A 23,432-nucleotide genomic window follows, 5' to 3' on the forward strand; every position below is an offset into this window, starting at 1 on the left:
AACTAAATCTTGCTGTATTGTTATCGTTATGCGGTTAGCATGACAACCTTTTACATTATTGTACATACAACAAAGCTTTAAAGCTGTCATGCAGTGTGTTGTATTGTTGGACGAACCAGCAGTGCATTATTACAAATTGAATGACAGAAACAGTTAAATATTTTCATTTTTAGGGTGTTCTTTTTAATTTTTAGGAGACTTGGAAGATTTGAGGAGGCAAATTTGCTGTAACATTCCCCTTGTGTACACAAAGTAGACTTGTCTCTACAAAAAAATGTATTGCTTGTGAAGAAATACACTTAAGTGACGTACCCAAAGACTGACTGAAACAGTTGCTAACTAACTTGATTAGGTTTGTCGGCATCTTATAAGTAAAGTACATTATACATAAAAGGGCATTATCAATTGGCATTACAGCTAATACTTCTAAAATGTAGTGCATGAAATGTTAACCCTCATAAGTTTTCTTGATAAGACTTGCACAAAGTCAAGATACCTTGTGTAATTCGACATGAATAATTAAAGTGTTTTATACTGCAGCTGTACTATTATCAGGCATTGTGTAATTATTATTATTGAAAATAACACTTGTAAATATTTAAGAAATGCCAAGTACAGCTACAGTGGTGTTAAGAAAATAATTATTTTAATTAATTTTTTTTTGCCAAATAAACAATACTTGTAATTGATTTTGTGTACATTTGTATTTTGTTTTCTTCAAGTCCTTTGTTTGCACATTGAAATAATACTTGAAATTAACAACGCTTGAAGAGAAAAAGGAACGACAGTGTGATTGATCATGAAATGAGCGCTTGTGGAATTACGGACAAATATTCGTTTCTATGCATCCTATGTATAATATATATGTCCAATAAAACCAAAAACCAAGTTGGATGGATACATTATCTTTTATGCAAAGAAGGCGGGCCATAAATTTAATTACTCTACATTATTATGAAGACTTTAGCAAACTGGATGCCCAGCTGAAAATGGAACATCCCCTTCTCTAAATGATGTCTGATTTTGTTTTGTACATGTACATGTATTGTGTATGTACACCATACATGACCCTTGCAGATTCTCGAAATTGTACCAAGAGTAGGAGGGTCAAGAGAAGTTTTTACAAAATGGCCACTGCTTTTATCACAAGTTCACTATTTGCACCAAAGTCACATGCAGCTTTCACAGGGAAGTGGCGGCCATGATTTCCGATTTCATTTGCTCTTGAAAAATTGTCTTGTGATAATAGCCCGATTGTCTGGTGTTAGGCATGTGAGAGTTACTCTTTTCAGCTGATTTCCTCTTGGAGTTTTTGATTTTCCTCTTTTTTTCTTCACTTTCTGTGTAGGAAAGTATAGGAATATTATCTTTTCCACTTTTTTTCTTGCCCGGTTTTCTCTTTTCCTCTTTTTTTCATGGAGTTACTCACATGCCTATGGAGGCCTACATGTAGGTCAGCCCTTGTACTCTATAAATATTCTTGCTTTTTTTCCCCCAAGAACCAAATACGCCCGAGTGGTGATAATGGCAAGCAGGATCGAGGTGTTCACTGAACAAGGTCAGGTCGGCCTCCTCGCATGCGTGGGCAGGAGAAACATCCTAACAATAAATACAAATTTCAAAGGGATTCCTTTTTTCTTTATACAAAACTTCTCAACCTGACAACCAAAGTATTGGACTAACAATAGCTCCATCAAGGTCTTATACAAAGCATTCATTGTTGCATGCGGACAATGGTATTGCTAGGAGCTGTGTTCAGTTCTGGCTGAAGCACAGAATATAGTGTGTGGACACAATAAGAAGAACTGTTGCATGTACACAATGTCCATGTAAAATGTAATAGAATGGCGTTTTCGTTTGGTGAACATGACTACAACACAAATTGGACTAAACCAACATCACTACCATTTACTTTTCACGGGTATTTATTGCAATAACTCTACAGGGGCTACCTAACCTTTAAAGGCAGGTGACACTATTGGTAATTACTCAACAAAATTATTAAACAAATTTAAAACTATCAAACTATAAATCGAACAAAAAAACAAGACTTTGTACAGGTGGAGCTATAAACCACATTACAAAGAACAAGTATTTCTTGTTAAACCATGGAGGGTTCCTTTCCTTCCTCCATGGTTAGGTACACATTAGACCATTGCAGAGGCTAGATCAATATAGATTCATTTAAATGTGGGCTAAACCACAACCTTGTCCCACTTGACACTTTCCTGTATTGACTAGATCTATTTTAATGCTGGTATGGTCCAGTGTGGGATGATGTGTGCATCGTGACGGTTCACCCAACATAAAAGGAACAATACAAAATTGATTTTGCTAAAACAAAACAAATGCTGGCAGTATGTAATCCACCATATATAAACTGACAAACCTGATCGATCGGCCATCTGGGTCACAACAAAATAATGAAAAACCGATTACACATTTTGCCTAAATTAGTTTTTATTTTTTTCTCATCAAGTATGACATTTCAGACAGAAATATTTCAAGGGATGTGTTCCACTATCAACATCATTTGACCATGTAAGTTTATGTAAATCTGTGATCTTAGACAAGTTTTTTCTTACCAATTTTGTAATGTTCCTTACACAACCACATGCCTCCATACGGTCTTTGCCCCTAGCTGCTTGCCCCCACACCCTCCCAAATTAAAACAGCCAGTTACACACCACTGATTAGTCTTGGAAAGAGTAAATTCATTCATTCACATTCTCTAGTTTATAAACACACTATCCAATCAACCCATAGCGACTAAAAAAAAGAAGCAATAGTGGGGTTTTTTTTTTTTTTTGGGGGGGGGGGGGGTCCTTAAATGCTTCTTGCATAAAGCCCATGGTGTTTGTAAGTGCACACAACCAACATTCAAATAATACACTGGACACCGAACATTTGCACTGAACAAAAACATCAACATCTGAAGAACAAAGTTACGGACAGCGCCCTCTATGTTTATTTTTTTATAAATGTACAGTGAGGTGCACACAGATCTGAATGCACAAACACCATGGTCTTGAACCAAGACTATTTTAAAGGGTCAGGGGTGGATTTCACAAAGAGTTAAGACTAGCCTTATCTCGGTAGGACTAGCCATACATATTTTAATATCTCCTAGGACTAGTCCTAAGTTAGGACCTGTCCTAACTCTTAGTGAAATCGACCCCTGGGTACTTTTTGTAACACAAAACACGATGTGTTACAACAAGAACCCAATTCCTATTAAAGGCAGTGAACACTATTGGTAATTGTCAAAGACTAGCCTTCACAGTTGGTGTATCTCAACATATGCATATAATAACAAACCTGTGAAAATTTGAGCTCAATTGGTCATCAAAGTTGCGAGATAATAATGAAAGAAGAAGACACCCTTGTCACACAAAGTTGTGTGCGTTTAGATGGTTGATTTCGAGACCTCAAGTTCTAAACTTGAGGTCTCAAAATCAAATTCGTGGAAAATAACTTCTTTCTCCAAAACTATGGCACTTCAGAGGGAGCTGTTTCCCACAATGTTTTATACCACCAACTTCTCCCCATTACTCGTCACCAAGAAAGGTTTTATGATACATGTAATAATTATTTTGAGTAATTACCAATAGTGTCCACTGCCTTTAATACAATGTGCTAAATACATGTGTCTCATAATTCAAACAAAGCTTATGAATATTTGTCCTGAAAGTACTGAGTGCTTTATGAGACGCCCGTCAGGTGTGATAAAGGCCAAAAATATTATTACTGTTATTACTAATTACTATTTCTGTACATTGATATCTAAGATACACTTCTGCTACCTCCTGCCTCCTTTGAAAACCAAAGGCTCTCCATGGGACCCATGGTACACCCCATCTGAAAAAAAGGATAATAACAGGTTTAACAAGTGCATACATTTTCATTTGTTAAACATCATGTAACAAACTGACTGGGTAAATTTTAAACAATTTTGGCTTGAACAAAGAAAAATTGATTCCAGTTTATTGGGTCGCTGCACAACAAACTGAGCTATCCAGCCCTTATGTTTATGGTCTCTGTATTTTGTCAAAATCTTTGTTCTGGGACGCCAGTCAGAAGTAATTCAACCTGCAACTAGAACTGCATGTAGCCAGGGATCAAACCCAATTTTACGATACAACCTGGGATGTAGCATCAGAGGGATGCAAATTTCATTTCAATTGAGGAAAAGTAAAACTATTCTCTCTTGGTTCAATCATCATTCTATTTCTATCTTTCCCAACTCATTCAGAGATATATGGTGTTACCATAAACCTTTCCATATCATTCTATTTCAATTGTGGAATAGTAAAACTATTCTCTCTTGGTTCAACCATCATTCTGTTTCAATTGTGGAATAGTAAAACTATTCTCTCTTGGTTCAACCATCATTCTGTTTCAATTGTGGAATAGTAAAACTATTCTCTCTTGGTTCAACCATCATTCTATTTCAATTGTGGAATAGTAAAACTATTCTCTCTTGGTTCAACCATCATTCTATTTCAATTGTGGAATAGTAAAACTATTCTCTCTTGGTTCAACCATCATTCTATTTCAATTGTGGAATAGTAAAACTATTCTCTCTTGGTTCAACCATCATTCTATTTCAATTGTGGAATAGTAAAACTATTCTCTCTTGGTTCAACCATCATTCTATTTCAATTGTGGAATAGTAAAACTATTCTCTCTTGGTTCAACCAACATGCTATTTCAACTGTGATAGTCTGGGGAACTCAAATTTAAAGGAGCGTTACAGAACTGGTAAGAAACAAAAATCGTGAAGGTCACAGATTTACATAAAACTTACACGGTCTAATGATGATGACAGATGAAAACATCCCTTGAAATATTTCTGTCTGAAATGTCATATTTAATGAGAAATAAATAATCTAACTTCGCATTTGGAGTTTATCGCTCAGTGAGCGTTTTATTCATTTTTTTTTTTTTTTGCATCGATACAATGCAAAATTTGTAATCGGTTTTTCACTATTTTCTCTTGACCCAGATAGCCGATCGATCTCAAACTTCTACAGGTTTGTCAGTTTATGTATATGATGGATTACAAAAAGTGCTTACACTGCCAGCAACCGTTTTGTTAGCAAAAACCAATTCTGTAATGTTCCTTTAAGTGGTAACTTGTGATCAAGCATGCCATTGTACCCGACAATATTCAAATCTATTAGGCAAATGGCTTATTGGATCTGGATGTAGAGCTAACCTTGGGTAGCCATGGGTACTCTGTGATGATCAGTGTGCCTGCCGTCGGTATTTAACACCTTTGAGGATCTTGCTGTGTCTCGGCTCGGCAAAGATTTCTTGCTGTGTACAAAGTGGCTCAAGATGCTGTAGAGGAGGGGACTAAAAAAAAACAATAACAATAGTTAAATGCAAAAGGTAGTAAGACTGTTACGTTTGACCCTAGAAGAGTCTTAATTAAGGCTAGCCCATTAAGCCTTTGAAAAAGAATTTGCAATGGCCAAAACCTAGGCCTTTGCGTTCAAAACAGCTTGTTTTGGTTGGTAAGCAGTTTGCTATAGCTTTATGACAGTTCTTGAATTTTGATGTTGAAAATCATGAACCAACAGTGCTAATCCTACTCAAAGATTTGTTGCTTCTCTTCACCCAGGAGTATAGGTACCTGTGAGGGCAGAGATGGTTCTTGTGATTGATTTAGCTTAAGGGAGCTTAGATAATAATACTAATAAAGACTTGTAATGCGCACATATCCACCCTGCTGGGTATCCAAGGCACAGGTAAGGAATGACCAAATTAAATAAATGGCCCAATGACCAGGGGGTATAGGGTTTGAGCAGCATGAAAATCATTGCTAAACAAGTTAGAGCCCTACATGTGTATGAGAAGCCAAGATTGTTATCAAGAACATTTAAAGGTAAAATGAAAATGTCCACTGACACAGAAGCTGTATCTCTGTCTTCGGTAATGTTGAGTTCGTTGACCAGAAACTCCCTGTCGAGTGGCGTCTGTGGTTGGCCAGATTCTGAAGGAAAAAAAGTGAGAAAACAAATTTAGAAAGATTATTTGTGGGAAATAAGGTGATTGTTTAATTTGCAGAGTAAGTTAGGATGTAGGCATGGGTATCACCCACTAGGAGCCTGGCTGGAAGAGCAGAATGTACTACCTTCCCAGGTAAACTTGGTATTTTTAAGTTTGCAATCTTTTGAAATAACAACTAGTTCTGGTTTTCCACCTGTACTCTCATCTCAAGTGTTATGGTCGCATTAAGTAAGCAGCTTTTAAGTCATGACCACTAAAGTGATTTCAGTAAATATATAGGGCCATCAAATTTGGAGGAAATCAAGTAGACTGGCCTGTTAATGGGGGCTATGAAGGAGTACTCCTAAAACTATGAGGTTGGTTCCACTATTGTCTTGTGGAAACAACAGCGGAACAAACCTGTAGTTCCATGAGTGCGTTTTGGCCACCCCAACCAAGCCCAATCAAGCCAACAAGTCGGTTACCGGTTGGTCTGAACAGCATCGTCACCATGGTTCAACCGAACACGCGAAAACGCTCAACCAATGACCAAAGTTTCTGGCTGGGTCGCCAAAACCCACTCCAGGAGTAGGTCCAGGTGTATCATGACACACGCACCTGCAGTAAGCACCGATGATGTGTATTTATATTTGTTGAATTCCAGGTACTCTCGGATCAGTTCATTAATTAGCATATTCTCATTACTGAGCGGAGGTCGAGGGTCGCTCTGGTCATCTAAGGCGTGGAATACCTCGGAGCGAACTCTGGCCTTGATCTGACCCATGACCCCTCTGGATTCTAACGTCTCTTTAAGAACTGAAGTAGAGAAAGACAAAAGTAATAAGTTATCAAAAGATTTACAACATTTCTAAATTTCTATTAGAAAAAATGGTCTATTTATTTTAATTTTTTTTCTACTCCAATGCTAAAATAAGAAATCACACTGCTGTCTCAGTTTTGTTGCTGAATGTGGTGGGTTCACATTGATTACCTGCTGGGGTATTCTAAAGTATGGGGTTTGTTCCCGGTCGTCTCCACAATGGTACTGGGGACCGGTACGGAGTACAGTAGTTGCAATAATCGTAACCCTCCATCCTCCCAACCATCCCTCCCGATGGTAGTTGCGATAACGGTAACGTAACCCTCTTCCCGGTGGCCGTCAGGCGGCAACGTAACCCTCCTCCCGACAGCCGCCAGGCAGCAACGTAACCCTCCTCCCGACGGCCGCCGGGAGGAGGGTTACGTTTCCAATGGTTGGTTTAGAGGATGGACTCGGTTGTGATGATGGACTTGGTCCCTAGGACTTTCTAGGAGTAACTAATCTACCGGGAATTAAACCATGGAGCAAACTAGGCCTAACTAGTTAGGTGTCTAATTTACTTAATTTATTAGAGGTATTTCTTTTTTTTTTGTGGTAAATATGAGTTGTGGCAGAAATATGGAAATCTTCCCCTATTTAATAACTTGCCTAACTTTAGTAATGGTAGTATAATCACCTTAATTAATTAATTTAAACATTTTTATATTTAGTCCGTTCCATCAACCATGCATCAACCATGCTAGTTCTACATGATTACGGGGCAAGTAGATCCAAACCGACTTTGATTATGGACTCATTGCTGGAAGAAAGAATGATTGATCTTGATCTTAAATTTTTTTTACAGTTACACTGCTGCTGTGCTGAGCTGAGTCACTGAGTCTGAATGCTCAGAGTGTCACTGAGTGTCAGTGTCCAGGTAGGTGTCATGTACTCCTAGAACTATTTCGGTTTCGTCCGGCTATCGTCTCCCGTTACGGGAGACGATAGCCGGACGAAACCGAAATAGTTCTAGGAGTAGGTGTCACGGTTTCAAGCCCTAACTAAACAAAACACAGAAATAGTTTCAGCAGTCACACCACTCATATTCAAGTTGAACATTGAATGCCAAGTTAATACAAATTATAATCATGAATTACCAGCTTTAAGTTCTTGCACGGATGTCATCTTTGCAGCTTGTTTGGGGGTGATATCTGACTGCAGTTTTCAAGTCGCCGTCAAAATCGCGGGCAGTGTTTATGAAGGGCGCCCTCTTCTGCTGATAACACGTTATTTAGAATCATGGCGTCCTGGGAGACGAGTTTCTATGTAATTTGTGTGTCCATTTGTGTTCTAATTTTGTCGGGTGAGTAGCTTCATTCTGCCTTTAAACTCATGTTAGTCGGAAGATTTAACATTGACAAATGTATGGTTTAAATTAAATGTCGATAGAGGGTAATGTAAAAGGATGAATGTCAAATTTAACTTGCCAAAACTTTTGACATGGCAATTGTTTTTTTGTTAATGTTTGATTTTGGTTGATTGTTTTCATTGGAGATTCTTTTCATTCATGTCATCCATTATTGATCTCCGCCAACAACTAAACACCTTTTTCAATATGGCGTTATTACGTCCTATACAGCGTTATAAAGCCCTAATAGGGGGTTATAATGCCCTATTTTACAGAGTTATGATGCCCTATATATATTACTATACGTAATAACGCCCTTTACTAGGCAGTTTCATCAAGTTGATTTTACGTGTACCAAAACACACACACACACAGCCCCGAAAAAAAGAACGAAATATATTAAATCATAACTCACATTTTGTACAACTCATAACTATGAGACTTAACAGCAGGCAGGAGCATTCTCTCCTCGTGCTTACATTTTAAAAATATTTGAAATCGGATGAATAGTTTCGGAGATATTGTAAAAAAAAGAGAGCAATGACAAAAACAAGAGGCTTGGCCTGGCGTGCAGCGCCCATTCGTTTGTGCATGACGTCAACTTTGAACCCCGTGGACAACGGATTTCGGAAATCTTCGGAAAGCGCCGAAGAAGCCCGAAGACGGTTTTTTGCGATGCGGGAGCACATGTTTACACAAAATGAGATAACGATTACATCATCGTGTAGCCGATAAAATTCCGCACATCGTACAGCTAGTCGCATAGCTTTTACCATAAAAACCTATTTTTGTCGGTGTCACAAGTGATCTAATACTGTAAATAACCCATGTGTATTTTTATATTTCCCTCATTTATTTTATTGGTAAAGAGTTTAGAGATACAATGAATATTCATTTAGTTCTGTGATGCAGTCAGTGAACTACAGTTGAGTGAACAAGTCCTTATTTGGGAAGACATGAGTGGGCTGATGTAGGGTGTATGTGTGTGCATTGAGAGGTGACTATTGTTCTGTAGAGTGGGTGCCATGGTTGGGTGAGCTTAAGAATTCCTTGCAGCCTTAGATTAGGGTGTGGTTGGTCATTCCAAGATCTGCTATCAGGGAGGTCAGACATATTGCAGGACCTTCATGCAGAATTTTGTTTGATAAATTGTATCATTGCGACAAATTGAAGATTTTTGCTGTTTCAACAGAAAGCTATAACAGGCAGACACCGTTTAAGTTTAAAGGGAACTCCTAACCGTAAGTTGTGAATTATTTTGTGAACAAATATTGCTTTGAAATTCATTCTAAGTTTAGTACGAAAATGTACAGTTTGATAGTTTATGATTATAGTGCAAACCAAGTGTAGAAACTATTTGATTATAAGCATTTCCAGACAGAACTGTTCAATTATCATTATGGTATCGGTATGGTTGGTATTGATTTTGTAGATGGCACTGGTTCCGGGTTAAACAGTTTACGACAGACATTAATCGGGATACTCCATCTTCCTACCACCCTACACTGGATGAACCATGATTGAGCTAACCATTTGAACTGATGTGGAATTTTGTCAAGAAAGAAGACTAGCTTTTTATCCTCTGAACGGATTTCGTCGAAAGAACAGCTAGCCCGATAATTTTGGAACACTGGTTCTGTATGTAAAAACTCTATGCTTGTATATATATATATATTTATCATCGGAAGATGGGAGCAATTTATTAAGTAATTTTTGTCTTCCATGAGAGTAAAGACACTTTTTGTAGATAGTCAGTAAAAGCCAGGTTGGATTGCAATTTTGTATTTGCTGACATTATACATTTAACATTTAGGAGAATAATTTTCTTCTTCCATAGCCATACATTTTGGAAAGAAGTTTTGCTATTTGAGATTAAGGGAGTTGTTTTATTCTCCAGTTGTGAAAAAGAAGTTGGAAAGAAATTTTGCTATTTGAGATTAAGGGAGTTGTTTTATTCTCCAGTTGTGAAAAAGAAGTTGGAAAGAAATTTTGCTATTTGAGATTAAGGGAGTTGTTTTATTCTCCAGTTGTGAAAAAGAAGTTGGAAAGAAATTTTGCTATTTGAGATTAAGGGAGTTGTTTTATTCTCCAGTTGTGAAAAAGAAGTTGGAAAGAAATTTTGCTATTTGAGATTAAGGGAGTTGTTTTATTCTCCAGTTGTGAAAAAGAAGTTGGAAAGAAGTTTTGCTATTTGAGATTAAGGGAGTTGTTTTATTCTCCAGTTGTGAAAAAGAAGTTGGAAAGAAATTTTGCTATTTGAGATTAAGGGAGTTGTTTTATTCTCCAGTTGTGAAAAAGAAGTTGGAAAGAAATTTTGCTATTTGAGATTAAGGGAGTTGTTTTACACTCCAGTTGTGAGCAGAAGTTGGAATAAGAAGTTTTTCTAAGGCGTAATTTAGATTTGAAGTTAAGTGGAGGGTTCTACTAGCCCAAGTTATTATATTGACATTATAAAGAAGTTTGTGGAGTTTGAGAACAGAGTATAGTTTTTCTTTATTGATTTTCATTGAAGATAGTAAGTGAAGTGAAGTTCAGAACGTTTTGAGGTTTGAAGTTTTGATTTAGGTGAAGTAAGAATAGATAAATTATTTTGGTTTAATTTTGGAGGAGATTTTATTTGAATCAAGGAATTGTAATTAGAGCCAAAGAATATTGGACATGTTGATTGATAGTGTTCGATGAGGAATTTCATAATTAAATATTGATGTATATAGTAAATTAGAAGTGCTTCTTTCACTGTTCATTTATTTCATGTGTGCATGGCTTGTTCGTCTTTCTTACATTTGTTGGTTGGAGCCACATCCCGTGGTTATGTGACAAATTTATGGGGGCTTGTCCGGGAAATGAAAACGAACATGCCAAGTATGTAAACTCAGGAAATGAATGGAAAGTGAATAGACCGATTTATAGATTACCAGGGATCTGTTTGTTATTGGCTGCTTTATTATGCTTTTTGCTAGCGACAAAAATTGAAATGGACATCTGCACACTAATTGAGGCTGGCAAGAGTTTCGGGTTGAGTGGTAAAGAGTTGATGGACTTTGTGCAAAAGCGTGAGAATGAGGCAAAAGAGAGAGAGAATGAGAGTAAGAAAGAGAAAGATAAACTAGCTAGAGAAGAGAGGGCCCACCAATTGGAAATTCGTAGGCAAGACCAACAGATTTTGGACACAAAGATACAATTTGAGAAAGTTAGGGCTCAAGTAAAAGAACAAGGTCAAAGCAAATCGTCTGTAGAAAATGGTGTTAGTAGACAAAAAGCAAGAACTCCTAAATTGCCAACCTTTAATGACAGCAAAGATGATTTAGACGCATATTTGAAACGATATGAAAGATATGCAACTAGTCAAGACTGGTGTCAAGAAGATTGGGCTATTAATTTGAGTGCATTGTTAACAGGAAAAGCGCTTGAAGTTTATTCTAGACTACCCACAGATGAAGCAAGCAATTACCAGAAGCTGAAGTCATCATTGTTGAAACGGTTCCAGCTTACAGCAGATGGGTTCCGCTTGAAACTTCGAACAGCCAAACCAGAAGGGGGAGAGAGCGGACTTCAGTTTGCCACACGACTGGCGAACTACCTACTTCGATGGATCGACCTAGCAGAGGCAGAGAAAACCTTTGAGGGTGTGTGTGATCTCCTGCTCCGAGAACAGTTTACAGCTGGAGGTAGTCGTGAGTTAGCTCTTTTTCTTAAAGAACGACAGCCTAAAACCATTGCCACTATGGCTACTATTGCCGAACAATATCTTGAAGCTCGTGGTGGTATGTTTGGGAACCCTGTTACTTCTCGTAATCCAAATCAGAGAAGTGATACAATGACTAAGAGGATAGAACCTAGAACTGTACAATCACACGTAGTTCCACAGGGGTCATCATCAAATGTTTCTTCATACAAACCTTTGGTTACTTGCTATATCTGTCATAAACATGGTCATATGGCAAAAGATTGTAGATACACGTCAGTTAACAACAGTGCCCCCCGCACATGTTTCAACTGTCACAGACCTGGCCATATTGCCAAAAATTGCTATAGTAACAAAAATCAACTTGCTTCTATTGTAACATATCCAGGTAATGAAACAGATGCCTCACCGCAAAGCTCAAACTCTGGTTGCTTTGAAACCCAGCCCCACTTGTCTACTTGTCAAGGTTGTTCTTGTAAAACTAAGGACCATCAAGAGAAAACTGAAACTGTTGCTTGTATGGTTGTTAACAAAGTATCATTGCCAGGAGCATGCTGTAATGGACAAAACATTGATCAAGTAACTCTCAAATGTGGTCATTTCCTACCAATTATGAGTGCTGCATGTAGTGACAAGATTTTCAAGAAGATGCCAGTTACTTCGGGAAGAGTTGGTAAACACACAGTGTCTGTCCTCAGAGATAGCGGATGCAGTGGTGTCGTCATCAGGCATGATCTTGTCAGTGATGATCAACTTACTGGTGAGATAAAGACCTGCGTTCTTATCGACGGAACCGCCAGGCAAGTTCCTGTTGCCTTGGTGACCGTGAGTACTCCGTTCTTCACAGGGGAAACTGAAGCATTGTGTATGACTAAACCAGTTTATGATCTTATAATAGGAAATGTTACAGGTGCACGCTCTCCAGATGATCCAGATGAATCTTGGACTCGTACTACAGCCCCTGTCTGTGCTGTCCAAACTCGAGCCCAAACAAAGTCTCTTGACAAGGCGTTTCATCCACTGAAGGTGCCAAAGCCGATGAATGACATAGTGACAGCTGACAGTCTACAGAAAGCCCAAGAAGAAGATGTTAGTCTCCATCGACCCAGAGAACTTGCAGAAAACCAGTTGGAGAAGGTTAGTCGAAATCAGGCAACGTCATTTTTCTTCTATCGAAATGGATTGTTGTTCAGGCGATTCCAGGCTCCAAATGTTGAACATGGTGACGTCTTCGAACAAGTTGTTGTTCCTCAGAAGTACCGATCACAAGTAATGCGCATGGCTCATGAAACATTATTGGGAGGACATCAAGGGCCTAAGAAGACCACAGACCGAGTACTTACCAATTTCTTCTGGCCTGGTATAACAGCTGATATAACACGTTACTGCAGATCATGTGACGTTTGTCAAAGAACAGTTCCTAAGGGTAGGGTAACTAAGGTTCCTCTTGGTAGTATGCCACTAATTGAGTCTCCATTTGAAAGAATTGCAGTAGACATTGTTGGCCCCATTCATCCCATAACAGAAACACGTAACAGATATATACTTACCATCATTGACTATGCCACACGATATCCCGAAGCTATACCACTCCCTAGTATCGAAGCTGAACGTGTTGCAGAAGCCCTAGTTAGTGTTTTTACCAGAGTAGGAGTTCCAAAACAAATGCTTACAGATCAAGGTTCACAATTCACCTCCGAGATAATGAAACAAGTGTGCAAACTTCTCTCAGTTCATCGGATGACTACCACTCCTTATCATCCCATGTGTAATGGGTTAGTCGAACGTTTTAATGGAACTTTGAAACAAATGTTGAAACGTATGTGTGTTGAAAGACCCAGAGATTGGGACCGCTATATTAACCCACTCTTATTTGCAATTAGAGAAGCGCCACAAGAAAGTCTTGGATTTTCTCCCTTTGAGATGCTCTATGGTCGTCAAGTAAGAGGTCCGATGACTATTTTAAGAGAATTGTGGACAGGAGAAGTGAGTACAACCGAGACCAAAACCACCTATCAGTACATCATTGACTTGAGAGAGAGACTAGAAAACACTTGTCAAGCCGCACACAAAGAGCTCCAGAAGTCCAGCGCTAGATATAAACACCACTACGACAAACGAAGTAAAGTGAGAGAATTTTCAGTCGGTGACAAGGTATTGTTACTCTTACCCACAGATAGAAACAAATTGCTGCTTCACTGGAAAGGTCCTTTCCCTATCCTAGCCAAACTTGGTTCTATGGATTATCGCATTGATCTTAACGGTAAATCCAAAGTATTTCATGCCAACTTGCTGAAAAAGTACTTTGAGAGACCCGAAGAGTCGGCGACAATCCCGAATTCTATGACTTCTTCTCAATGTCTTTTCGAATTGGTGTGTACTTCTGTCATTGAAGCTGAAACTAACAGTGACAATGAAACCAACAGTGACAATGAAACCCCAAAGTGTTACTCGATGTCTAATGAGAAATTATTACAGCTTCATCCTCTAACAGCCAAAGAGACCATTGCTGATGTTAACATCAATGCAACACTTCATCACGAACAGCGCAGAGAAGTTAACAGACTGCTAGGAAATTATCCAGATATTCTAACAGATCTACCAGGGAAGACTACATTGGGACATCATACCATCACTCTACACAAGAATGAACCAATACGCAGTAAGCCATACCCACTTCCTCATGCCTTACGAGACACCATCAAGGAGGAGGTAAGCACTATGCTGAAAATGGGAGTTGTGGAACCATCCAATGCACCATTTGCGTCACCAATTGTCCTAGTCAAAAAACCAGATGGGTCCAATCGATTCTGTGTTGACTTTAGAAAGTTGAACCAAGTGACTGTATTTGATGCAGAACCTATCCCTGATCAAGAAGAGTTGTTCACCAAACTAGCCACTGACAATTATTTCACAAAGATAGATCTCAGCAAGGGCTACTGGCAAGTACCTATAGATGAATTCACAAAACCTCTTACCTCATTCATTACACCAGATGGATTATTCCAGTTTACTGTCATGCCTTTTGGGCTAGTAAACGCCCCAGCAACTTTCAGTAGAATTATGCGTAAACTTCTTCAAGGCATGAACTGTGTAGTGAACTACATAGATGACATATTAGTACATACAGCATCATGGGAACAACATGTACAAATTCTGACAGAATTGTTTCGAAGACTAAGATCAGCCAATTTAACTGTTAGGCCATCCAAGTGTTTCATTGGGCATGAACAAGTAGAATTTCTGGGTCATGTGGTTGGAAAGGGTCAATTGCAACCTCGACCAGAGAAGATAATCACCATACAACAAGCAAAACAACCTGAAACAAAAAAGCAACTTCGATCATTTCTTGGCATGACAAACTACTATCGCAGGTTCATTCCAAACTACTCTGCTATAGCAGTTCCTCTGACTGATAAAACCAAAAACAATGAACCAACTAGAATTTCTTGGGAAGCTAGTCAACAACAAGCTTTTTCAACTCTTAAAGATAAGCTTACTAGCGCACCAATTCTTCACCTTCCTGATCTTAACAAAGAATTTATTCTTAGAACAGATGCTTCAGACTTGGGTCTTGGTGCAGTGCTTCTACAAGCACAAGATGGTGAAAAATTTCCAGTTGCATATGCCAGCAAAAAACTACTTCCTCGAGAGAAATCCTACTCGGTAATGGAGAAAGAGTGCCTGGCGATTATCTGGGCAGTTCGTAAGTTTGAACCATATCTTTATGGCCGAAACTTCACTCTAGAAACTGATCATCAACCTTTGACATTCCTACAAAAGTCAAAAGTAGCCAACGGAAGGATAATGCGATGGGCGCTCGCCCTACAACCCTATAGGTTTCACATCGAAGCGATAAAGGGAAGTGATAACATAGGAGCTGATTTCTTGAGTCGTTCTGAAGCAGAAGCGAAAAGCAGCTGAGAAAATGTATAAATACATTTTTTTTAAGGGGGAGTGAAATGTCACAAGTGATCTAATACTGTAAATAACCCATGTGTATTTTTATATTTCCCTCATTTATTTTATTGGTAAAGAGTTTAGAGATACAATGAATATTCATTTAGTTCTGTGATGCAGTCAGTGAACTACAGTTGAGTGAACAAGTCCTTATTTGGGAAGACATGAGTGGGCTGATGTAGGGTGTATGTGTGTGCATTGAGAGGTGACTATTGTTCTGTAGAGTGGGTGCCATGGTTGGGTGAGCTTAAGAATTCCTTGCAGCCTTAGATTAGGGTGTGGTTGGTCATTCCAAGATCTGCTATCAGGGAGGTCAGACATATTGCAGGACCTTCATGCAGAATTTTGTTTGATAAATTGTATCATTGCGACAAATTGAAGATTTTTGCTGTTTCAACAGAAAGCTATAACAGGCAGACACCGTTTAAGTTTAAAGGGAACTCCTAACCGTAAGTTGTGAATTATTTTGTGAACAAATATTGCTTTGAAATTCATTCTAAGTTTAGTACGAAAATGTACAGTTTGATAGTTTATGATTATAGTGCAAACCAAGTGTAGAAACTATTTGATTATAAGCATTTCCAGACAGAACTGTTCAATTATCATTATGGTATCGGTATGGTTGGTATTGATTTTGTAGATGGCACTGGTTCCGGGTTAAACAGTTTACGACAGACATTAATCGGGATACTCCATCTTCCTACCACCCTACACTGGATGAACCATGATTGAGCTAACCATTTGAACTGATGTGGAATTTTGTCAAGAAAGAAGACTAGCTTTTTATCCTCTGAACGGATTTCGTCGAAAGAACAGCTAGCCCGATAATTTTGGAACACTGGTTCTGTATGTAAAAACTCTATGCTTGTATATATATATATATTTATCATCGGAAGATGGGAGCAATTTATTAAGTAATTTTTGTCTTCCATGAGAGTAAAGACACTTTTTGTAGATAGTCAGTAAAAGCCAGGTTGGATTGCAATTTTGTATTTGCTGACATTATACATTTAACATTTAGGAGAATAATTTTCTTCTTCCATAGCCATACATTTTGGAAAGAAGTTTTGCTATTTGAGATTAAGGGAGTTGTTTTATTCTCCAGTTGTGAAAAAGAAGTTGGAAAGAAATTTTGCTATTTGAGATTAAGGGAGTTGTTTTATTCTCCAGTTGTGAAAAAGAAGTTGGAAAGAAATTTTGCTATTTGAGATTAAGGGAGTTGTTTTATTCTCCAGTTGTGAAAAAGAAGTTGGAAAGAAATTTTGCTATTTGAGATTAAGGGAGTTGTTTTATTCTCCAGTTGTGAAAAAGAAGTTGGAAAGAAATTTTGCTATTTGAGATTAAGGGAGTTGTTTTATTCTCCAGTTGTGAAAAAGAAGTTGGAAAGAAGTTTTGCTATTTGAGATTAAGGGAGTTGTTTTATTCTCCAGTTGTGAAAAAGAAGTTGGAAAGAAATTTTGCTATTTGAGATTAAGGGAGTTGTTTTATTCTCCAGTTGTGAAAAAGAAGTTGGAAAGAAATTTTGCTATTTGAGATTAAGGGAGTTGTTTTACACTCCAGTTGTGAGCAGAAGTTGGAATAAGAAGTTTTTCTAAGGCGTAATTTAGATTTGAAGTTAAGTGGAGGGTTCTACTAGCCCAAGTTATTATATTGACATTATAAAGAAGTTTGTGGAGTTTGAGAACAGAGTATAGTTTTTCTTTATTGATTTTCATTGAAGATAGTAAGTGAAGTGAAGTTCAGAACGTTTTGAGGTTTGAAGTTTTGATTTAGGTGAAGTAAGAATAGATAAATTATTTTGGTTTAATTTTGGAGGAGATTTTATTTGAATCAAGGAATTGTAATTAGAGCCAAAGAATATTGGACATGTTGATTGATAGTGTTCGATGAGGAATTTCATAATTAAATATTGATGTATATAGTAAATTAGAAGTGCTTCTTTCACTGTTCATTTATTTCATGTGTGCATGGCTTGTTCGTCTTTCTTACATTTGTTGGTTGGAGCCACATCCCGTGGTTATGTGACAGTCGGCGTTTTCTATTTTTTGAATCAAGATTTCTTCCAGAGACAATCATCAAAATTGAATGCGACTTTGTCAGTGCTAATTCCCATACTTTTAAGTTAAACTTGTGAAAATTTGGTGTAATTTGATTATGTTTTCTTCTCCCGCAGAAAGGTTTTGTTAGACCACTTCTTGCAAAGTTGTCCTAAATACGCACGATTGTACATGTACGTTGTACTCGTACATCTTCGTGTTTCCGTGATGTGCCACCACAAGAGGGCGTGTGTTACAATAAGTTTGATAGGCCGGGGCTCTAATAATAGAAAGCTGGAAAGCTGCCCGATCTTGTTTCTTTGATAATTTCTACGTTCTGAATTGATAATAACAGACTGCTCATCTTGAGTCAAAAGAAACTAGTATTGTAACATACTTTCAAAGGCCTATACTAATTGAAATGAAAGTTGAACAAAAAAATTGATTGTATATAGCCATTGGTTTTTAGAAATTGTCTTTGTAAATATAACAAAAATAATCGATGTATACCAATGCCTTCATCCTCAAGTTTTTTAAAGATTGTTCTAAATTTTTACTGTGTTAATGCTACAATTTTAAATCAAAGGATCAACTGATCTTAAATTAAAGAAAACACCAGTCATAAACTTTTTAATTTTATTCCATTCTGGTTAATTTAATAATGTTTTTTCTTGACATAATTAATAAAGAATATTCACACAAACACCCGCAAAACTTAACACATATTTAATTTTTATAGTTAACAATTTCCCCCACGATGCCGCTCCTCAGTTTTATTCACAAAATATCACTTTTTGCCGTTCATAAAAAATCATACTAGCGCCTCCTCAAAGCACAGTTTGTAAACCTCCCCAGTGATAGAGGGCGCTCGCCTAGTGTGCGCCCTCTATTGCCATAGGCTGTGCATTAAACTTGGCCGTGGCCGATAAGAAGAAAAACATAAGAATTGAACTTGAACACGGGTACGTTTTTTTCACGATCCTCGCTCATTAAAAACGGTATATCTCTGCAACCAAACATCCGATTTCAAAATTTTAAATTGATTTTTACTTCTAAGAATACACCTTAACAGACCACACCTTGTCAGAGAAAAAAATCACCTGCATTAAATTTGACTGAAACAGCCTACCTTTACCGTAACCATACAGCATTATAACGCCCTAAGTAAATTTAAGGCGTATAATAATGCCATAATTGAGGAATATAAGACGTCATTACGCCCTAAAATAATGTCCCATTTTACATTTAGGGTGTTGTATGCCATACTGAAAAAGTGTTTAGTTATTGGCGGAGATCAGCCACCGTATGAAGTCGTACTCAAATCGTGGAATGCCAATACCAGCCAGTCAACCCGCCCCCAGGAAAAGTTTCCGTATGGCGCCACCACTTTTTCATTCGATATGAAATAATATAGTATCTAATTTACCTCAAAGAGATATCCCTTTTTGTAAAAATGAGGGGAAAAGTGGTGGCACCATACGGAAAGTTATCCCGCCCCCACCCCCCCCCCCCCTATCAAATTCGCCCAACACAAAGTCACCCCTCACAAAGTCGCCCCTGACTTGTAATGTATGATGTAGTTGGCAGGTTGGCACTTGCATACTGTGAGGACGGGGGCAGGTTGACTGGTTTCCATTGCATGTGATGTACTGTCAGATTGTTGACTATTTTGCTTAATTAGTTAAGTACTGACATTTTCTTGTATAGGGTAGAGGCAGGTTACGCAGGTAACTGCATGCTGCATTTGAATTTGAAGGATTAAATTTACAAAGTAAAAAGAAAAAAAAAAGTTCCAGAATTTGTTAAAATTCGTTTTGATTGAATTGAATACTGCCAATTTCAAAGAACATGTTTTTCTTCATGTTAAAATGAAAGAAATTATGTTTGTCAGATAAACAGGTTACAAGTTTCCTGAATAATTATCACAAGCAATCAAAAAGAGATATTTTTGCCTTTCTGATTCAGTTTTTCAACGTAATAATTTTTTTCTGACTTAATAATATTCTTTTCTTTCTCAGTACGGACCAACACATGGCAGAACCCTTCTTGCGTCATAGTGGACCCTAATTCAGGTCCTTGCTTGGACGTCTTCTTGCGTTATTTTAGAGGCTACCCATCAGCCATTGGGGCAGGGGAGCTTGTCCATCATGAATGGGTCGAGTACCTTGGCTACGTTTACGACTACAACGACGAGAGTGATACAGATTGTCAAATAAGTCAGTTGAAGTTTGATGTTTTATTATTTACTTTTATAGGCAATTTATCAGGCAAAACAGTTAACAGAGAAAATACAATAAAATACAAAGAAAACAATGGGGGACAATGCAGGGGGGAAAAGGGAGAACCTGGAAACAAGACACACATGAACAACAGACAAAACCCAGATACAACACGAAACAGAGGTGCATGCCTGAGAGATTGCATACAAAGCTTAGAAACTTGTGGAGAATCATAAAAAAGATGTGGCAATGTAAAGAGCAAGACAAAGAAAAACTCCAGTTGGGTTGGTAAACAACACCAGCAAAAGCAAAACAAAGTACCCTGGCAGGAAAAGCCAAAAGTGACAGAAATCCACTTTCAAAGTGGCTGCCCCTTGATTTTAGACAAACCCTTCTAGAAGAAGGAATACACAATACCCAGCCAAGCTGTGCAACTAAAAAATGACCTGTAAAAAATACAAAATTCAAAAGTTTAATCTGGACCTGCCAGCTAATTTCTTGCATTTTTACTCAATTCCCCAGGGCAATCGTCCAAAGGCAACGAAGAATTCACCAATGTGACTTGGACAAGGGATGGCTTCTCAACATGTACCCAGAGAGATGTAGATAACTTTAACAGCTGGTGGGATTTTGTCTGCGCAGGACACTGCACCGAGGATGACAACTGCAGGAGATATCCAATCTTCTTTGGGCAACATCTTTGGAATAATTGCTCCTGGGATGTCGATGAGGAAAAACCGTCTTATGATCTGAGGCTGCCTTGAAGAAAATCGCTAAAGAAGATGAGGGGGGTGGGCTGGGGATGATAAATTTGGGTCAGGGTTGCACCGGACAAACAGGGCCCAATTTCAAAGCTCTATGAAATCAGGCCATAAAGTCAGTGGACACTATTGGTAATTGTCAAAGACCAGTCTTCAAACTTGGTGTATTTCAACATATGCATAAAATAACAAACCTGTGAAAATTTGAGCGCAATTGGTCGTTGAAGTTGCGATATAATGTAAGAAAAAACACCCTTGTCACGCGAAGTTTGGTGCTTTCAGATGCTCGGTTTTGAGACCTCAAAATCAAATTTGTGGAAAATTCTCTAGAAGGAGTGGTTTTATGCTAGTAATTATTTTGAGTAATTACCAATAGTGTCCACTGCCTTTAAACTCAGCCCAGTAAGATGAAGAGGTAAAACAATTGTTTTTAAATTTTATTTAGGAGACGTCATTCCAGCAGTTTTTACATCTCATTTAATTCAATGTTAATCTTTTAAAAAAAAAACAATAAATGGATAATGTATTTCCCTTTTTTTTTTTTTTAGACTTGTAAAAAGAATTACAATGCACATTAAAACTAGACTGAAATTGTCACATCTAGGAAAATAGATTTCATAATGTCATAACGCAGTCCTCTTTACTAGTAGTGGGAATGTTGGTAAAGATTGTATGTCCGATGTCATTCCTTTTACTGGTCAACTTTGGAATGAATGATAATTTTGTAATATATGAAGTCTTCTGTGCAATGTTTAGATTTGCTTGGAAAAATAACCATACACTTTATTTAATCACTTAAAATCTTTATTTCAAATGTCTTTTTTGTATATTTTATTTTGTTCATTTAGTATTTCTAATGGTTATGGATAACTTATATCGATAAATTGAAGTTTGGAGAATTTAAGATTGTATCAAGTGATCTTATCAGGATGGTTAATGACCTAACGGTTTTGGCTCTAGCAGAGTCCTTCTCTCTGGCTCAACATTTTTATAGATATTTTTATAATCTTGTTATCCTTCAAGAAAAACTGCTAGGGTTGAAACAGCAGGCCATTAACTATTTTTTTTAGATTTATATCATAGGTGCTTTTGGTTGATAAGCTGTTTGCAACAGCTAGTTCTATTTTCTCAGGATATTTTTTTTAGCAGAGTATAAGTTTTGTTTCTATAGATTAAATGCACAGTCACATTTATGGGTTCACGTTTTATTCAAAGATACAATTAGGAACAACAGATTAGATTTTTTGTAGATCTTGTATTTGACAATCTCCAAGGTATTTGTTAAGCCTGGTTGATACTTCTTGCAAATGCGATACAAATAATGACGTCACAGCCTTGTTTTCGCTGCGAATTTTTCTCCAGAAATTGAGCGCATTTCAACTGATGCAAACTATTTGTTGGGAATTTGATATGTCAAGATTTGTATCACATTTGCAGGAAGTATGAACCAGGCTTTAGTCTTCACTGAGTGTTACTAACTGTGTTTGATAATTTATTTATAAATATGTTGAAATAAGTGTGCTCATCAGTGGTGTTGAAAATGCTTTTCTCGACATGAACACCAAACAACTGGTTCCAAAGAGTGTGGCTGAGAATTTTGAATCATGACATAATTTATCTGATTATGAATTTGTTTATATGTGTACATGTTTGATTCCGTCCATAAATTTTATAATGATGTAAATAAAATTCTATATTTTCCTTTGGCAAAGTTATTTGAACCTGTTGCTGAAAACTCCAAGTGGTCTTTATTTGCATATTATTGTTTTCACGTGTGATAATTATGATTAACATCATTCCTTCTTCCGCTGTATTACCATTGGACCCGTTCGGTTCAGACAAAAATAAAAAAGTTCAGAGATTCACAAATAACTTACAGGGTTTACAGAAGGTAATGGTGAAAGACTTCTCTTGAAATAATAATCCATGAAATGCTTTACTTTTTGAGAAAACAGCAAAACAATATAAATTCTCGTTAACGAGAATTACAGATTTGTTTGAAACACTGTCATGACACGGCGAAACGTGCGAAAACAAGGGTGGGTTTTCGATGACTGATTGAGCCTTAATTTTCACAGGTTATTTGATAGAAGTTGTGGTACACAAAGAGTGGGCCTTGGACAACACTGTTTACCGAAAGGGTCCAGTGGCTCCAATGTAATGGCCTCTTTTTTTCAGCAGTTAGAAAGCGCTTTAGTTCAAATCCCGCTACAAAAAGCAGATTTTTCTTTGTTCAATCCCCAAAAAAATCATTTAAACATTCACCAGTCAGTTACCCTTTGGGCTTTGTTTTTGTTTTTAAAAATAATGTTTGTGATGTTCAAAATGCGACGTTAAAATCTCAATTAAAGTCATTTTTTAAATGCTTCAGACAATGAAATCAACAGAAAGTGACCTAAGTAAACTTATTTCCACAAACCACAAAGTTTGTTAGAAATAGAAGTTGTGCGTAAAAGCGGAACCCGTTATTACAAAACATTAGGGTCTTTATTTAAATTCTTTCAATGTTTAGCTACCAGCAGGGATTGTTCTATTCAAAGAGCTTACAAATAGTGCTTATACATTTTCTG

At 37.4% G+C, this 23,432-nt stretch overlaps 3 protein-coding genes and 1 long non-coding RNA gene across 4 annotated transcripts; 3 read left to right on the plus strand and 1 right to left on the minus strand.

The window, feature by feature from the left end:
• Positions 1-2,815: 2,815 nt before the first annotated feature.
• LOC139944455 (centrosomal protein 20-like) lies at positions 2,816-8,049 on the minus strand. The gene is made up of 5 exons (XM_071941474.1): positions 7,951-8,049; positions 6,613-6,810; positions 5,914-5,998; positions 5,219-5,358; positions 2,816-3,858 (listed from the first exon to the last, which is right to left on the minus strand). The coding sequence occupies exons 1-5, from the start codon at positions 7,976-7,978 to the stop codon at positions 3,800-3,802; spliced, it is 510 nt and encodes a 169-aa protein (XP_071797575.1). The 5' UTR covers positions 7,979-8,049; the 3' UTR covers positions 2,816-3,799.
• Positions 8,050-8,074: 25 nt separating this feature from the next.
• Positions 8,075-22,577, plus strand: LOC139944456 (uncharacterized). Its single transcript, XM_071941475.1, has 3 exons — positions 8,075-8,156; positions 19,901-20,098; positions 20,624-22,577. The coding sequence occupies exons 1-3, from the start codon at positions 8,093-8,095 to the stop codon at positions 20,863-20,865; spliced, it is 504 nt and encodes a 167-aa protein (XP_071797576.1). The 5' UTR covers positions 8,075-8,092; the 3' UTR covers positions 20,866-22,577.
• LOC139944071 (uncharacterized) lies at positions 11,176-15,810 on the plus strand. The gene is made up of 2 exons (XM_071941026.1): positions 11,176-14,040; positions 14,365-15,810. Exons 1-2 carry the CDS (start codon positions 11,176-11,178, stop codon positions 15,808-15,810), a joined length of 4,311 nt encoding a protein of 1,436 aa, XP_071797127.1.
• Positions 15,897-17,772, plus strand: LOC139944528 (uncharacterized). The gene is made up of 2 exons (XR_011786972.1): positions 15,897-16,295; positions 16,487-17,772. It is a non-coding gene; the product is annotated as an uncharacterized lncRNA (long non-coding RNA).
• Positions 22,578-23,432: the final 855 nt, after the last annotated feature.

Source organism: Asterias amurensis, chromosome 11 (genome assembly GCF_032118995.1).
Source record: "Asterias amurensis chromosome 11, ASM3211899v1".
NCBI lineage: Eukaryota > Metazoa > Echinodermata > Asteroidea > Forcipulatida > Asteriidae > Asterias > Asterias amurensis.

Bases quoted from the DNA above. Each gene is read 5' to 3' on its own strand.
- LOC139944455 (XM_071941474.1), bottom strand. From the start codon at position 7,978: ATGACATCCGTGCAAGAACTTAAAGCTG. The intron at 6,811-7,950 runs GTAATTCATGAT...TCTCTACTTCAG, and splicing joins CGTGCAAGAACTTAAAGCTG to TTCTTAAAGAGACGTTAGAA. The intron at 5,999-6,612 runs GTGCGTGTGTCA...TTTTTCCTTCAG, and splicing joins ATCATCGGTGCTTACTGCAG to AATCTGGCCAACCACAGACG.
- LOC139944071 (XM_071941026.1), top strand. From the start codon at position 11,176: ATGGACATCTGCACACTAATTGAGGCTGGCAAGAGTTTCGGGTTGAGT. The intron at 14,041-14,364 runs GTATTGTTACTC...AAATTATTACAG, and splicing joins AATTTTCAGTCGGTGACAAG to CTTCATCCTCTAACAGCCAA.
- LOC139944456 (XM_071941475.1), top strand. From the start codon at position 8,093: ATGGCGTCCTGGGAGACGAGTTTCTATGTAATTTGTGTGTCCATTTGT. The intron at 8,157-19,900 runs GTGAGTAGCTTC...TTTCTTTCTCAG, and splicing joins TTGTGTTCTAATTTTGTCGG to TACGGACCAACACATGGCAG. The intron at 20,099-20,623 runs GTCAGTTGAAGT...TCAATTCCCCAG, and splicing joins TGATACAGATTGTCAAATAA to GGCAATCGTCCAAAGGCAAC.